Raw genomic sequence first — 18,292 nt, forward strand, 5'->3', positions numbered from 1 at the left:
TGAAGGAGCAGGTTCGTAGCTTGGGGGTTCTCCTAGAACCATCTCTGTCACTTGAGGCTCAAGTGGAATGGAGTGCCTTCTACCAACTTAGGTTGGTGGCCCAGCTGCGCCCCTATCTGGACAGGGATAACCTGGATTCAGTTGTCCATGCTCTGGTAACCTACAAGTTAGATTACTGCAATGCACTCTACGTGGGGCTGCCTTTGAAGACGGTTCAGAAACTGCAGCATGTGCAAAATGCAGTGGTCAGATTGGTAACAGGGACCAGACGGTCCGAACATATAAAAGCGATTCTGGCCTGCTTGCATTGGCTGCCTGTATGTTTCCGAGCTCAATTCAAGGTGTTGGTTTTGACCTATAAAGCTTGGGACCACAATACCTGATGGGACGCCTGTCCCAATATGAACTCACCCGTATACTATGATCCGCATCAAAGGCCCTCCTGCGGGTGCCTACTTGGAGGGAAGCTGGGAGCCTGGCAACAAGGGAGAGGGCCTTCTCGGTGGTGGCCCCCAAATTATGGAACGATGTGTTTGAGGAGGTGCACCTGGCGCCAACATTGTTATCTTTTCAGCACCAGGTCAAGACTTTCGTCTTCTCCCAGGCATTTTAGCATGTGTTTTAAATTGCTTTAAATTTTCAAATTGTTTTAAATTGTTTTTAAAAGATGTGTTTTAAATTTGTATATTTGTTTTTAATGTTTTTAGTTACTGTAAACCACCCAGAGAGCTTTGGCTATGGGGCGGTATATAAATAAAATAAATAAATAAATAAATATTTTCTGCCCTACTTTTGTGTTTACTGAAGAGGTAGTAAATGATAGTTTCTGTATAATTTACATTGTAACAATACCTGTTACAGGAACTGAGGGCATTTGTTGACATTGGCTTAATACGTGTTAGAAGTCAGAAAGTGCAACACACCAAAAGGTTCTTTCTTTCCACATGGGAATTCCTTATTAGCTAGATCAGACATGTATTGTAAAATTGCTTAACATGAATCCTTAAGCACCAGACAGCTTACCTGAAGAAGGTAAAACAAGTGTTGGTAGGCCTCCAGCTTTTTCCTCCTCTCTTTGCTCAAGCCTTTGATACCCTGCTTATCTCCAGTCACCATCTCTTCTACCTGATTTTTGCTTTTTTTGTTCAGCTTCTTGCTGTGTGACACAACATCCTGTAAACAAAACACAGCACCCAAGTGTTAAGGCAAATGAAAATGGTAGTTCCCTAAGTATCCTAGGAAGAACACGAACATTAGAAATTGGACATTTGGGGTAACTGTAGTCTGCTATGAAGGGGAATTTTATATATACATACATGTATAGCTAATGGGGAATTCAATATACATAAATAATAAGCAAAATATATTCTTTCATAAAGCTATAAAGGTTCATAACATTTTAATAGTTTAGTAGGAAGCCAGATCCTTTTTTTTCTCTTTGGAGTTGTCTCCCTTTACTGTACTGGTTTGTTTGGCACTATTTGTACTCAAAATAACAGATAACACTGTGCAGAACATCTCAGTATCCCTGAGATGTAGAAAGAAAGAATAGCAGTAATAAAATGCCTAACTAAATTGCTTGCTCACTAGCTGGAGTGCTTAGCTAACTGTGAAAATGTACTTTCATGTGAAGTACTGAACATTGCCAAATTCATTAGAACACCAAATTCACTAGAACACGATGCAGAGAAGTACAGTACCTATGCAATGCCTATGCAAATGCCTGTGTAATAACTGTGTAATACTGTCATGTCTATGTCATTTTGATGTGTCAAAGTACAATGTACCTATGCAAAATGCCTGTGTAATACTATCACCTCTATGTCATTCTGATGTGTTAAATCCTGATTGATAGATGCTAAAGTCCTTTGTCCTAAAATGTATGAAAACCCCAGGCAGACAGTGCCTCAGTGCAGTCTCTCTTGGACACTTCCTGGATGTGTTCTGGGGGACTGACCTTGCATATGCTTGTTTTATATATATTTTTAATAAAGGCCTACCTGTTTGCTCCAAGCCTGTGGCTTCAATTTTATTTAAGGACCCCCAGCAAAGAACCCACAGTAGAAATACAAAATTCTCCAACAGCTACAACCAGATAAAATAGATGTAAGGTGGCTAAATATTAAGTTAGTAAGAAAAAGGTGTATACCACAGTTCTCAATGCCTCAACAATAACAAAAAACAACTAAGCAACAGGCAAAAGGTCAATGTCAGCAAGAGACTGCAGTCACAGGCATTCAACCGCTTATCAGTTCCATGTGGCAGAACACACACGGCTTGAATGGGAGCAATCATCCTTTACCATACTGCAATTGTATGCAATCATCTCTTTAAGAAAGCACAACAGAGAGGCCAGGTTGAGTCAGAGCATGAAAACTTCAGTGTCACATCTGATTCTCATAATGCTCAGCATGTATTAGATTTGAAGGTTTACTTCCATATTGGCGCCAGTATAAACACACTTCCTGAGAAACTGCAATTGTTGATTTAACAAAATGGAAAGCTCTTAGATGAATATATTTCGATTATTAAGCAGCTGAGGGATTGCAAAATCAGTGCTCAAGACATTTTACGACATTTCACATATATATGACATTCAAATGTAAAGAAGGATGAGTAAAACACACACTTTAGAATTTAGTGTAATTATCTGAAAGCTAGTTTTAACGCACTGTGAGGATTCTCCTGGTGTGGCACAGAAAGGGAGATCCCTATACAATGTAGCAAACCTGCAGAAATCATTTACCAGGGACCTTGTTTGTTCTTGCAGTTCTTCTCATCATTATGTATCTGGGCTCTTCAGGCCCTCCCCTTATTTTATCCCTTCTCGCAGATCAAGCTTCCCCCTTTATTGGTTCAAGGCACTGGAAGCAGCCAGTCCTACTGATGGTGAGGATGGGAAACTAGGGGCTGTTCTGGTGACTCCATTCAAGGTTTGAATTGAATGTTGGCATATTTCCACTTAGGGGCATTGAGTGATACCTCTAATTCAGTGTACTGAGTGACCACCCAACATTGGCTACCAAGGTTAGGATTCTCCAAAAGACCCCAGGTATGTTATAGCCACTACTTCACTTTTCAAGAGAGTACTACTAACCAAACATCCATCCCTTGACTACACAAGTCACCATGTTAACCAACCTGCAGAGTTATTCTGTTTTTGACCAGCAATCCTATCTTGATATCCATCAGGTTCAGATCTTTCTCCAGCTGTTGACTAGATCGGATATTTGTGACCACCTCCTCCCTTAACCTTGTTACTTCTAGCTCTTCTTGAAAGTCTAAATCACTCTGATCCATGAGGTAAGCAAATTTGCGCAGGACGTTCAAAGGAGGATTTTCAGAACCAGCTACAAGTTAAGTAAACAAATAAGAAATTAAGCTCAGGAACTCTAGACATTTCATTCTAAACAAAATTCCTCAAAACAGTTGCAACATGTCTGCTGGTGTTTGTAAGGCATCAATCTGTCCATTTAATTGATGGCCAGAAAATATTACTTAGGAGCACTTACTCAGTGTTCTATAGTCTTCCCTAGCTTTGTTTGCTTTAAGGAAGGCTTGGATTTTCACAATTTCTTCATTCTGAAAGGGGACCCAAATTATACATTTTTAGACATCATCACATAAGAAACAGGCTGTAATAATTATCAACCTGTATATAATGCAAACGGGTTTTTATCTTTTTTTCCTCCTGTCCCTGGGCCATCCCATCCCATGGTAAGGGGAAAATGTCTGATTTATTGTAAATTTGTTTTTCTCCAGTCAAACCGGGAGCAGGAGCCAGAGGATCTTTCTAGTAGGGAATAGTAGGGGAAACTTACATGATTTTTGAAATATTGCATCCGTTCCTTGTATGCTTTTCTTGCTAACCACATTTTGACCCATGACTGAATCTGAAAGTCAAACAAGAATGAACAGATACTTAAAACAATGAACACCTTTAAATTTTATTCTGCTTTTAAAAATACTAGTTTAAAAAGAATGTGTTCACAATCTATACACCTTCATGTTAGGTCTTTTGTATAATTTACACAACCTGTATACACACCATGCCTTTAAAGCACATGGCTCCCAAAGAATCCTGGGAACTATAGTTTGTTAAGGGTGATGGGAATTGTAGTTCTCCAGTTCCCAGGATTCTCTGGGGGAAGCCATGTGCTTTAAACATATGCTCTGTATGGAGACTGCAATTGTAGCACACACACATGCATCACAACTCAAGTTACAGACTAAACATAACAGTGCTCCACTGAAAACTCTCTAATACTAAGGAGGGCAAATTCTCTTGCTTCAGCTCATCAGCCTACAATCCCAGACAGGCATGGTTATGACACTTGGCTCTCCAAAGTGATAATTACAGGGTTCTTCTGTACAATTATGTGCTCAATTATACACATTCTCAAAAATCTCTACAATGAGATGACTGCTATTACCTAGCTCTCAAGAACTAGGCCTGCAGACATAGTAATGCACACTCCTATGTGTTTTGCTCACCCTTTGCCATGTTACCATGTTACCTCCATTCACATGCTTGAGATGTACATGCATAACATCAGCTTTCAGAAACAAGCTCACTTTGCACATAATGCTAAGCCAAACCATGGCTTAGTGCAAATGAACAAACGTGTGTTCCCAAAGTGAGCATTGTATCCATAGTGCTCCTCCCCTGATCCTACTGCTGCACTAGCCAGAGCTAAGCTATGGTTTGATTTAGTATTATGTTCAAAATCTCAGGGAGTAGTAAACTAAGAGCAAACCTTAATTACTGCTGTTGGTTTGGAGTGGGTTTGGATGTAATGTTAAGCAAAACCATGATTTTGCCCTGAGAAGAATGGCAGCAAGACTGGGGGAGGAGCACTGGAACCACAATATTTGCTCTAGGAACCCACACATTTGCTTGTTCATACTAAGCCATGGTTTGCCTTAGCACTACCAGAATACCATAAAATAGCTTCTTGTCCTTCCACAATATCTGTCCCATTCAAAGAAGTATCCATATGCCTGAACTAGGAAGAGGATAAAAACTGGAAAACAACCAGATTTCACCAGGGAGAGCCCAGTATGACCCTACCAATCTAAGTACAGTTACATATGTAATTAGAATAAGAGGTTCTGTAAACAATATTACTAAATACACATGAACCTAACGAACTCAGTAAACAACATGTCAGCTAGGAAGTTAATGTAAAATGGAAGCTCAACCAAACCAAACCAAACCCCCTTTAGGCTGGGAGAGTGTTTGGATTGGCTAGATGTGTCCCTCCACCCAGTTGGCCTCCCGCTTCCATGTGTGAGCATCACTACATCAGTGCCAGCGTGTTAGCATTGGAAGTCTCAAAGTATAAGAAATACTTACCTTGACAACAGAAGCGACATTTCTTTGCAACATTTGAAGTCTTTCAGAGTAGCTTTTCCTTTGCTTATAACCTTTCCAGGATGCCTGTTTATGTTGGTTTTTTTGTTTAAAAAAGACAATATGTATTAGGACTAAGACTAATTCTAGATCTTATTTTATGAGCCACTTTCAGCATTTTTTTTAAAAAAAAGCAGGATAAAAATATTTTTAACAAACAAGCTACTGATTCTTTTTAGTGATATCTCTTTGTTTGACTAGTCAACTAACTTCCCAATATCCATCTCAAGCTTCATTTAAGGCTTTCTATTGTGTGGTTTATGCTCAAATTCAGAATAAATAAAAACTTTTCTACAGTAACCCCAAGGATTTGAAATCAGCACTTAAAGGAGATGCAGCAACTGAGTGGAAATGCCTTTTCCAAAAATGCTCTGTTTATGCAAGCTGTGGCTATGCCATGTCTGATTCTATTTGTTTGTAGTTTTTAATCCCATCATTAGAAAGTGGTCTGGCATTGAAAATACTTGTAAAGGACAAGCCTATAGCAAAAGGGATGCATGATGCATCCTCTGTCAAAGTACAGTAACAATGATTCTTAGGCTATCACACAAGGCACACAACAGAAAACGGCAGGTTGGAACACAGCATTAGAGGTCTATTTGGGCCTAGGCAACTGTAGTGGCTCCCAGAGTGACTGGGAGGGGAGACTAAAACCAGCAGCTAGCCATGCATAGTACAACTGGTTTCAGTGGCCCCTCTGTAGATGCTGAAGGAAAGTATATCCATGCCTTGATTGTAGTCATTATGTACACTGCACAGTCTTTACTATAATAATGGAATAGCCCTGCTGAATCAGACCAAAGGTCCATCTAGTCCAGCATCTTGTTCTCATAGTGGCCAGATACCAGAGGTAGTACACAGCTATCATGATTAATAGCTGCTGTTAGCCCTATCCTCAAGTCCATACATATTTTGGGAACAATTTTGTTTGCACCAACGGTAAGCCATTGAGGTGCCCTCCCATAACAGAGGCAATATGTGCTCCAAGATCATGCACAATATAAGATGGCCACTTGCATCTCTCAAAAGGAGGAAATAAGTGACCAAAAAGAGAGAGGACATATTTGCATACAGTTTGCTTATACTAACTTGTATATCAAATGCAAACTTAGAAATCATTAGTATAATTTAAATAGACACCTTTAATACAATAAACCTCACTACAATGGGGAAGTTTGTGACCAAGTGATATTCATACCTGTTCAGTCTGCTGTCTAAGTGTTAACTGTTGATGGGCCTCTGCTCTGATAATTTTTTATCTTCAAAGCAGACTTAAGATCAGGCAGCCCTTCAAATGGGTCTGTCCTTTGTAAAGAAGGATATATGGCTATCCTAGTGCAACATTTGTCTAAACCTATTAATTAGGTTGTTCAATCAACAGCCAGAAGCAGCAAGGGAGCTTCAGTGGATTATCATACCTGTATTTTTATCACTGATGGCTGCTGGTTTTTCAGATATGCTTTTCTTTCCTTATATTTTTTTCTGACAAGGAATCCCCTTGCTTTAGCTTGCAGCTGAATGATCAGGTCCTCATTTGCAAACCACAGCTGTTCTCTTTTGTAATCAGATGTAACCTGGGAAACAACAGTCTAAGGAAGGGGGAAAAGATGTAAGAGATCAGGCGTAACATAAGTAGCCAGGCAAAAGCCAAACAATTTGTCTAGCTAATGTATTTTTATTCACACTCAAGCCCAATGCCCACCCTAGCACCATCTTTCTGCATTTAGTTTTAATACTTGTTTTGAAATTCATGTTGCTTCACTATGGATTAGTATAAGAGTTCTATAAAATCTGTATCAATCATGTGAACTCCACAAGGGTATTTATACTTTTGAGGTTCTTTGTTTTAAAATGCTGCCAGATTATTTAGCAATACATCCTGCCAACTCTATGCTTCTCCATTGTGCAAAATGACTCTTTCATAACTTTGTTCTTTGTAGTTGAGAACATTTGACCATGACATCAAAAAAAGCCTAGCGGAAGCCAGGGTATAGTTCTTGAGGTAAACTTTGCTTATTTTGGGAGAATAATGAAACATACCACAATATACCACAAAAAAGAAGAAGAAGAGTCCATAACGGTTACTGGACCCCCAAATAAGAGTATTTATCTATCTGGCCACACAAATTTATGTCAGTAACTTGTAGCAGATTAGCACCTAGAAGAACCAGCTCTTCCTCACTAAATAAGATCTTCCTTGCCTGGAACCAATAAGGCAACCAGCTTTTCCCAACCTTGCAAATGTAAATGCCGAAGTTTACAGTAAAAGATTGACTAGAGGAAGCAGAGGTGTAGCAAGTCATCATGACTTTCCTTACACAGCAATAAAAATCCAGCAAATGCTCTTGCAGCAGCTGCAATTTATTCTTCATTTCAATGAATGTTTGTACAGGACTCCCCCTCATCCAGGCTGGAACAAGCAGAAGATGTACACCAGAGTGTTTGCCCTATTGCATTCTAAATTCTTAGGGCATGTTCCAAATTTTAAAAAATATACAATATGAAACAGCTGCTTGAAGTTATTGCTTAGCGCAGGGGTAGGGCTCCTCCAGCTCACAGGCCTAATTAGGCCTGCCTGGACTCTGCATGCAGCCTGGCAGGCATTTTTAGCCAAGTCACACCCACCTGCCCTACACTCATGTCACAGACATCAGGTGTGGGGCAGGTAAAGTCAAAAAGGGATCTACAAGCACTGATCAGCGGCACCTATAAAACCCTTTGCAAAGGTGCTTTGAAACCCCAACTATCAGCTGAGTAATGGAATTTCAAAGCACAGTGTGGGGCTCTTGGCAAGCACTGAGGATCAGCCGATTGTCAGTACTAGAAGAAAGCTCTGCATAGCCAAAGCCCAGACAATCAGCTGGCATTAGCAATCTACTAAGATTCGCTACACTCTTCCCTTCAGGAACTCCCTAGTCCAACCAAGAGGGCTGGAGGAAGTGGCTTGAGTCTGCTTTTAAACAGTACATTTTTTTTCTTTCCAAAGGAAGCAGTTTATATTCAAAATGCTGGACGAAGTGCTTTGAATACAAACCACTTTCTCTGCTCCCCTTATAGGAACATTTCCCCCTCTGCAGAGACTTCAAAGGAGATCCCAGTAACCAATCAACTGTTATTAGTGACCTAATGGTTTACAGCAACCTCCTTTGAACTTTGACAGGTATCAGTCTTCTGACATCATTAGAATATGAGGTGTCTGAAGGGTGGATAGTCCCACCCACCTGCCAAGTTGGATATTCTCTCTCTCTCTCTCTCTCTCTCTCTCTCTCTCTCGTGTGCGTGTGCGTGTGTGTGTGTGTGTGTGAGAGAGAGAGAGAGAGAGAGAGAGAGAATGAATATGAATATGAATATGAATATGAATAAGGATCTGGTCTGCCAACAAGATCCAGTTCCTCACCCCTGCACTAAGATTAGTCTCAGAAATATTTAGTACAATGATTTTGTGATTTTTAATTTATTAATGACAATCAAATGTGCACTGCTAAATATGCAGAAGACACAGTACCTTGATAAATATTTGCAACTCTTAACATGTGTAATTAAGGTTAAATATACAAAAACAGATCTCCCTGTGTGAGTCAGGTCTGATGGAAATAGCAACAGAAATAATGCATTGGGTTTTTTAAAAAATTTAAAATGAAAAATTTTCTTCTCTGCTGCTAAGTTTCACACCTTGCCCTACCACCACCGTAGCCATATTCTTCATACCCAAGGGCATCTTCATGTTACAAAACACACACACAACCACCTCAAAACCGACACACAAAGAAGACAGCAATGATTTTATTCTACCTGAATTTCTTCACCAGTTAGCCAAGAAGTTTTTGGCACAATTCCTTCAGGTGGTACACAAGTACCCTTTCCAGTTCCCACATCGAAGTAGTAATTGTAGCTGCCTTGCATTAAAGTTTTTATCCACGGGCCTTCATCAGGATCTAAAAATGTTTAAAGACATTACTGGTATGGCTTCCATATTGCCTAAGTAGTATGAATGTACTCACACCCTCCCATTTCTAATCCTTCAACACCATTACAATTGTCTATTGTGGATGGCAATGAAAGAAGTAGACATTGCTGTGACAATCCATGGAAGAATTCACCTTTCATGTAAACCTGTGATTAAGTTTGGGGCTTTAGTACACCAAAACCTCACTTTGATTTGTAAATATTTGAATGATCTAGAGCAGAGGTTCCTAAACTATGGTCCGTGGAACCCAGGTGGTCCACGAGCTTCATTCAGGTGGTCCATGGAATGTCCACATTAAATATTTACAATGGTTTTAACTGCATTTCTATTGGAATGAAAAATGAAATACAATAAAATACCATGTAAGAAATAAAAGCAGCAATGAAAATACAGTTAAAAATCATACAGCAGCTATCATACCACACAACGTGCCACAACAGGCAGAAAAACCATTAAGTGGTCCTCTAAGACCCTCACCAATTTTCACATGGTCTGTGGGGAAAAAAAGCTTGGGAACCACTGGTCTAGAGAAGCACTGGAGGAAAGGAGTATCAGAAGCCACTAGTGGTAGTTGTGCTAGAGCACAGACCTCAGAGCAGAGCTAGTTCTTCCTGGAAAGACATCTACAGTTGTCAGAAAAGGGCAAGCTCTTCCCCAACTTACCTCCCCTACCATGTCTTGACTAGTTTCAAATTATGTCTCCTGGTTAATTCCATGCACTATTGGTAGCTTTGCACAACTTTCCTCCATCTCTTGTATTTATTGTTAGGACAAGGAGCAAATACTAATGGTCTTTTTTTGTAAGCTCCCCCTTTCTTTCCCTGGCACTTCTTCCCCATTTCTTAGTTTGGTCTGCTTTTCCTATGAGTTTCTTAGAGCTTGTGCATATGAACAGTCACAACATGAAGTCTGCTTAAAACTGATCCCCCTTGCATCCTCCACAATAGCAAGCTCTTCAACTACATTGATCTACCAAGGAGAAAAGACTTCTGGCTCTGCAACAACTGGTGTCAGAGGCAATTCATTCACTGGGGAGTGCTAGTCTTAACAGAGAGGCTCTCTGCAACAGAGCAACTTCAAGAATTCTGAAGTTTTGCTTCATGACCCAGAGAACTTCCCAGAATCTTACCAGGTGCATCATTAGCAGGGGCAGATAGCAGGACCACATTAGCCCATAGTATATAAAGCCTCCAAGGAAGACTTTATTTGGGGGAAGGGGTAACACTGTCATATGCAGGGTTCTTCTTTTATTAACCTTAATCATCCAATACTAGAAGGAAATAGGCGTAGAGTGGCCATTACTATATGATTAGTAAGAGAGGAAGAGGCTGATCTCTCTGTCCTCTCCTGGTGCAAAGCAGGAACAAATTGAAGCTTTCGCTTCACATCTGCTCTTTGCATCTTTATTGGATGTCACACCTCATGCACACATTAGGAGCCATGGCTTGAAAGTAAAGGCTGGTAGAAGCTAGAAGCCAATGAGTAGCAACAGAAGGTTGCATTTTTGCTCTATACCATTTGCACCAGATGCTTCTCATAGGAAGCAAACTAGTCACTGAGAGAAACAGGATGCTGGGCTTAATGAGTCATTGGTTTGACCCAGTAATACAGTTCCTATATTTTTAAACCATTAGATCTGTTCCTCTTTTGTGGGAGATCATCATGCTTTTATAGTCTTCATACTGCACACACACATAACAACACCCATAGGCGCACTGTAAGGGCAAATCTGAGCTGGAATATACACATTTGTGGAACTTTGAAATGCAGGAATTCTGGAATGTCAGGCCTTCTCCAGTAGCAGCTTTTCAGAAAGAAACTCAACAGCAGCTCCTGAGGCAGCAGTAATTTGTGTGGAGGACTGCACAAACTGACCCAAAGGCACAAACAAATGCTTCATCCTCAGTTTCCTTCCGTGTTTAATGAGCAATGGACATTCCCCCATCCGAAACATCCAGGAAGACCTTTCAGAGTATTTCAAGTGTTGTTACAGACTCAACTTAATACAAAACAAGACTTACCTAAAACAGCTCCTATGTGCATATAAAAGTAACAATGCTTTTAACAATGAGACTAGACAAGCTGCTTATGAAACATACAAACGATTTGCAAAACTATATATTTAAATAGGTCCAGTCTGTTGTGCTGAGTGTTCTAGGTTAGGACATTACCTTTCATTTTTAGATTCTTGGCTTCCAACAGACTATTGTAGTAGGTTTCAGCACACTCCAGGAGAGCTCTTAAATTGAAGTTATGGGATTGTAGAATGGTGATTATCTGGCCAGTGTCACCTTTTTCTAAACACTGGTTTATCATTATCGTCCCAACAGCCACTAAAGGACAAAATTAAACTAAACATTAGCAATTATGCATTTCCAGTGATATGTTACAGATGCAACAGTATTAATTTCCAACAAAGCCAGAGCATATTTTTGGAGGACTAAAAATGCATATGAAGGCATTAGGATGTGTGACATGCATGTATTCCTTACTTCTTAGCTTGTTTTCACTGCAATCCACCTACTTTTAAGGTAGTCCCATTGTGTTGCTGGATAGAGAGGCAGTTTCTCTTTGGCTAGAGACAGGCATTAATTTTTCTCTCCAGAGTTTAAGGAAAGGAGGACACCCTACTTTCATCCCTGGTAAATCTAACTTTCGCAAATTATGTATCTCTTATGTAGGTTAGTGGCACAGGATGAGACCACCACTTCCTAGTTACCACTTCATGGCAGTAATGAGTAATGAGACTGACCCTATAAAACCTGTTTTATAAGCTTCAGAGTTTATAAATAGTTTGAAAAACATACGTATTGTGAACAAGGAAAAGAATAGTTGTTATGCTTTTAGGGGGAGGGGTTCTATTGTATTAGCCATCTTGAGCATGGGATGAAGTGGTGCGCCTATATTTAAAATGAAGAAAAGCCCAAACAATTTTACAGTGCAGTTCTAGTCACATTCTCTCTCCTATACTTGCTTGCTCTTCATAATTTACATAGGAGATGTTTTTAATCAAACAGGAATGCATTACAATTCCCAAAAGTAAGTGGGAGAGATACATAAATTTGGATTCTGCCATGAAGACAGAAGACAGATGCATGGCCCAATACTTTTTAGATGACAACTCTGATAGTAAGCTTAAGGGCTGCCTCACATTTAGAAGCAGCACTTGGTACATAGCCTCTTTTGAATTGTACAACTTCAGCATGCAGGTGGGAAATTGCACAATTCCTTCTCCCCCTCTACCTGTAGAATTTGGGAGGAGGAAATCATTTAATATGGAAGTTAAGAAGGGTTCTGGTCTAGGCTAGCTTCCACCCAGATGTGTTATTCTAGGTAAAGGAATGTGGGTTTTTCTTTAAGCCACAGAGCAAGCATGTAATCCCCTGCTTTCAGGCTAAAATGGTGCAATCATTGGGACAATTATACCACATGCTTTTAATCAGAGAAAGTAAATCAATGAGTTTGAGCCACTTGATGAAACAGGACTACTTTCGATATTCAAGATGCACATGAGATCTTCGCTCTTTTTTTGGGGGGGGGAATGATGATTGGATGATTAGCAAACAATTCAAGCACAAGGAAACTTAAATTAATTTCACAAGGTTATTATATATGAATAGTTGAGAGTCAAAGTAAATAGATTTGGCCCACATAGAATGTACATCTCAGAATGTAAGTTACTAGGTATGTATGTATATGGCTTGGAGGGCAAAGTTCCAGGTAAATGGGTGTAAATACTTGGTTTCAAAGTTCCTATCTATCCTTTCAGGAAGGGAAGAGCAAGAGCAAGTACTTTTGATGATCAAGGTAGAGTTTGACACAATGAAGTACTATAATTTTAACAGAGCTTGGAAAAGTTACTTTTTTGAACTACAATTCCCATCAGCCCCAGCCAGCATGGCCATTGGATTGGGCTGATGGGAGTTGTAGTTCAAAAAAGTAACTTTTCCAAGCTCTGGATTTTAACAACCTTTACTATCCACAAGTATCATGGTTTTATTCCAGTTGGTTATGCCAGTTGCTTGGCTCCATTTTCCTTTTTTGTTTTATTCAGTGCCAAAATCAATAATGGTACTTAATTTGTCAAATACTTTACAACCTTTATTGCATTCACCTTAACAACCACCATATGAGGTAGGTCAGTATTCCCATTTTACAGATGAGGAATTTTGGGTCTAGGAGCAAATATGTGACAGAGGAACACACACAAAAACATAGGAAGCTGCCTTATACTGAGTCAGTCTATTGTCCCATTTACCTCTTTATTGTGTACATTGACTGGCAGCAGATCTTTGGGATTTCAAGGAGGGGTCTCTCCCACTTGACCTGGAGATGCTGAAGATTGAACCTGGGACCTCTGCATGCAAAACAGATGTTCTACCACTGATCTATTGTCCTTCCCATAGGTGAGAGATATGAACTCCAATTGATGATCTATCCATAATTCTGTATTACTAGGGTAGGTGGGAAATGAGTAAATGTTTGGGCCATTGAGAGGAAATTCTTATGGTCATTCAAGGGAAGTTGTAAAATAGCAGCAGAAGCAAGCTTACCAAGTTAGCTGTTGGGTTCACATATTAAGAAAGCTTTATCCTTGAAAGCCTCTGCACACAACCAAGCAACTTTTGTCTTCACAATGTGAAGATAATGGAATTTCAGTGGACTCACTGAAACTGAACTTTCTAATATTATTGTACAATAAACAGTTCAAAGGAAGGCTTCCAATGGTTCCTTACACTTTGATGCATCTTCTAAGTTTCTGTTAGCATCATCAATTCCTTTCTGTATCTCATCCAGCCAAAGGACTGAAGAATCATCATGAGATTCCTGGAGAAGGAAGGGAGAGGCACAAAAATTAATATAGTTTTTAAAATCTTAATTCAACAACAACAACAACTTTATTTGCTCTTAGCCATAGGCCATAGCAAGGCCTTTAGTACTACAACGAAATATATACAATAGCATGTCGGCACATCTAAAATATAACACAAGATTAAAAATTCAGTGGTGATGGCTTTTGCAATATTGGGCTCTGATGCTTTTTGCAGCGAGTGCAAAATTTGCTACTGCCAATATGGTTTTGCTATAATTATCTGCAAGTAAGTCGGCTATTAGGATATCAGAGGGGAGGGCAGCTCTAGGAATTATAAAGGGTGTTAAAAATTTATGTCTGGGGTCATTATATAAGGGGCAGTTTAGCATGTAATGGGCCAGCATGTAATTCATTCAGTTCAAACCATGCTTAGTAAACCTTTCTGAAAGCCTGACTAGGTATGGGATTGTGAGTTCTGAAAGGTATGATCCTGGATGGGACAAAATGTAAGGATAACTTAAAAGTTTTGGATTTTCCTTGGGCATAAACACTCCCATTCCATCTTATCTTGAACATCATGATACTATTTACTCTGCAGGGACCTCAGTGCTGTATATGTGCTCTTTGCTTTTGGCACACTGCAGTCAAGATAGCATCAGCTGGTATGTAGGAGTCTGCTGTGTTAATATTTTGTTCTAGAAACTGGGAATTGGAGTTTAACTTCACCTCTTCTAATTCTATTGCTGAACTCAAACACCCATGCCCATAAACCCCGGATTGTTTGGTACGTTAATATTTAGAATTTGTTCCCAGAGAAACACACTGAATATATTAGGTAAGACATACCGGAAGATGACTCAGTGCTCATGAAATAAAGCTAGCTTGCTATTTCAAGACTTTTCCAATTAGAATGATGCATGCGTGCAGACAAGTAAAAAGTCACACACACACACACACACACACACACACACACACACACACAGAGAGAGAGAGAGAGAGAGAGAGAGAGAGAGAGAGAGAGAGAGAGAGAGAGAGAGAGAGAGAGAGAGAGAGTTCAAATACAAGTGGATTCCAATAGTGTTTGGAATATGAGGAAACACTTTTTAAAGCAAAGCTAATTTTATCTAAATTTGACATTCAATTAACAGGCACATTTTTTTTAAAAAAAAACACCAATATGAATACTTTGACTGTGGAAAGTCATTCAGTAGTCTGAGCAAATACAGGTACAAGTCTATTTGCAAAAATAAGAAACAGCGGGGGTAGGTGGGGCAGGAATAGAAAGTTATGACTGATAAGGTATTCTAATAAGAATGCAATACTGATTTTTCCATGGCAAATCACAATCTTTTTCAACATGTGAAAGTTAATATCTGCAAGTGTTTGACCAGATGTAATGGCAGAACAAGCTTTGTATAAAACAGGATGTGTGGAAAAAGATTTAGGCTGCAATCTTATTCACATCTGAGAGCAGAGGGCTCCAGAGGCCATGTACTGTAATCTCTGCTACAAGCAGGAAATCCAGGTAGAGAATATGCAACAGATGGCTGCCTAGTCTCTGCTTGAAAATCTTCAAGTGTTCTACACAGGGTCAGGAACCTCTGGCCCATAAGCCTAACTAGGGCCTCCCCATTTGGCCCATGAGGCCATTTTGCCCAAGCCACACCCACCTGCCATACACCAGTTGTGGGGCAAGTAAAAACCTGGCTCAGCTAAAAGGGGTTTTTTGCAGGCTTGTCCAATCAGCCGGTCAGTAGTGCCTACAAAGAGCTGGGCAAGACAGTGCTGTAAAAGGAGCTTCTGAAGACCCTTGTGGACAAAGGAGTGCACCCGACATCACTGTGATGTCAGGTGATAAGACAGGTTGGTGCTTCTGCCCACCTGTCCAACTTGGGCCATGGGGTGGGTGAGGAGATAACGATCTGTCCAGATCCAGTTTCCCCATCACTATGCTAAATCTTCTGTCCTACACTTCCCCTTCCCAACTTTTTCTCATGGTGAGAATTATTTCTAGTCTTTGGCTGTCCTGGGAATGGGGGTGGGAAGGGAACCAGCTGGGTAGAGGTAGCTGGGGGGTGGGATTGCAAGAGAGGAAAATGTTCAGCACTCCCTCCCTCTCACTTTATATCCCCCCCACATTAGTTTCAGGAATTTGGTTAAAAACTCAAATTTGGCATACGTCTGTCACTATCAAGTCTAGTTGGACCTTCAGATGCTTATACACAAGTAAACTGGTGGAAGTCGTGATTTTTTTTTTTAAAAGAATATGAATGAGAGCTTTTCTATACGTTATACCAGCAGTGGCGCATGAAGGGACAGAGTTGCAGTAGTGTCTTGCTGGTGACACTGCTGCGTTCACCAGAATGGGACAGGGCTGTAACAAGGTTGGGGGAGCTCTGAGTTGGCAGCAGCGCCACATTGCCAACTCCAAGTACCCCCAAGCTCCAATGTCCCATCCCCACCCGAGTGAGTGTAGCAGTGCTGCTGAAGTACACTGCCACTCTGCCTACCTCATGCACTGCTGTTGCATTATACAGTTTTCTCCCTGATGTGCCAGTTTGGAGGAAGCTTTGTCATGGGGCGGGGCATTTGAAATATAATCTCACACTTTTTTCTGCCACCTCACCCTGCATAATAGAACATATCATACTAGGGATGGGCAATTTGAATTTGGCACTTGTTTTTTCAATGGTCTGCATTTCCTGTCTTTGCTGACCAATCCCGTTTGCTCCGAACCTTTCTCCAACACCAGATTTCCCCCCCTTCAAATATTCCCTCAAATATATTGTTCTTTTATTGATTTTACTCACAGCACAGCAGTACAGCTTGCTCTCTCCCCCTCTGCCATCCCCCTCCACTCGAATAATCCAAGCGCCAAGCAGAGAGGAAGCAAGTCAAGCCTAAAATAGCAGAGGAGGAAAAGGAAGCTGCGAAGCTGCTTTCCTTTCAAAATATTGATCATTCCTTTCAAAACATTGATAGTTTCTTTCAAACTTCTGATATTAATATTGAGATTTTTGGGGAGGGAAAAATCAGGCCAATAAAAGCAATGGATAGTGGACAAATCAATACTGCCTGCTAGATCAGTGGAACACTTTTTGAAGCAGCACCAGCTAACAGATCCCATCCATAGTTCATATGCAGAAGTTCTCACTACCAATTTTAACTGCAATTATGTGCTATACCAGTTGAAAGATTAACACAATTAAGACTCACCAGAGTTCCTATTTAATCCAGCATTTGAAACTATATTTCAACTATGGATGAAAATCTATAGCCTTTCAGATGCTGTTAAATTCCAAACTTCCCCAGGCCCAGTTACTGTGTGGCCAAGGGTCAGGGACATGGGAATTGTATTCCAGCAACATCTGGAGGGCTATAGGGTCCTAACTCCAGCTTTAAACACTGGTTTCAAATCTTGGCTTAAAAGTTGGAAACCTGGTTAGTCTGAACTACAGTTTTCTCTGGTGGCCAGGTGTTGATTCACATGACCATGAAAGAACTATCATACAATATTTTCATTGTGTGGAAGGCTTTCAAGAATTTAGCTCTCATTATACAAATACAGTATTGTTTGCTTTTTGCTGAGCAATAAGCTGAATAACTAGGCTGCAGGTAGTCAAAAGAAGGCCAAATCTTTTGTGAAGGTACGACAGGCAAATTCTTATTGCTTTGTCAGTGCAGTTATAATGCTATTTTTATGACATTCTTAAATCATTATGTTCCTAGTGCTATATTGCTAAATAGCATTTTCCTTTCTGTTGCTGTAGTTATTTAACACTCAAAATATTAACCATACTTTGAAAGAAATTATAATTTAATGTAAGTGAGCAGTGTGCTGGTGCATGCTGACCAGGCGTTTCCCCAGTGCTCCTCCCCCATTTCTGCAGACAAAACAGAGCCAGGTTGTCCTTTATTCCCTGACCCACTGGGTTTCTAAAAAGTGTAAATTCAAACCCAGATTAGGTCACCAAATTAACACAAAGTCTGTGTACTTTCAGTCATAACATTTCCTATATAATTCCGATGGAAGTAAAGAGACTGAACACATTATTACTCTCACTACCTATGGTAGTTTAGGAGTTAATTCATCTTGTAA

The 18,292-nt window shown here is 40.1% G+C and overlaps 1 protein-coding gene across 3 annotated transcripts in view; it reads right to left on the minus strand.

Moving 5' to 3' along the window:
* IQGAP2 (IQ motif containing GTPase activating protein 2) overlaps window positions 1-18,292 on the minus strand; it is a 211,485-nt gene that overhangs the window by 34,422 nt on the left and 158,771 nt on the right. For all 3 annotated transcript variants that reach the window (XM_061620404.1, XM_061620395.1, XM_061620414.1), the window contains 9 exons: window positions 14,117-14,207; window positions 11,552-11,713; window positions 9,206-9,348; window positions 6,832-7,002; window positions 5,357-5,440; window positions 3,822-3,893; window positions 3,513-3,582; window positions 3,142-3,350; window positions 1,024-1,173 (listed from right to left, as the gene is read on the minus strand). In XM_061620404.1, coding sequence (XP_061476388.1) covers window positions 1,024-1,173; window positions 3,142-3,350; window positions 3,513-3,582; window positions 3,822-3,893; window positions 5,357-5,440; window positions 6,832-7,002; window positions 9,206-9,348; window positions 11,552-11,713; window positions 14,117-14,207 — 1,152 coding nt within the window. The remainder of the gene's footprint in view (window positions 1-1,023; window positions 1,174-3,141; window positions 3,351-3,512; window positions 3,583-3,821; window positions 3,894-5,356; window positions 5,441-6,831; window positions 7,003-9,205; window positions 9,349-11,551; window positions 11,714-14,116; window positions 14,208-18,292) is intronic.

The sequence above is a fragment of the Rhineura floridana genome, chromosome 1 (genome assembly GCF_030035675.1).
Source record: "Rhineura floridana isolate rRhiFlo1 chromosome 1, rRhiFlo1.hap2, whole genome shotgun sequence".
NCBI classification, from domain to species: Eukaryota; Metazoa; Chordata; class Lepidosauria; order Squamata; family Rhineuridae; genus Rhineura; species Rhineura floridana.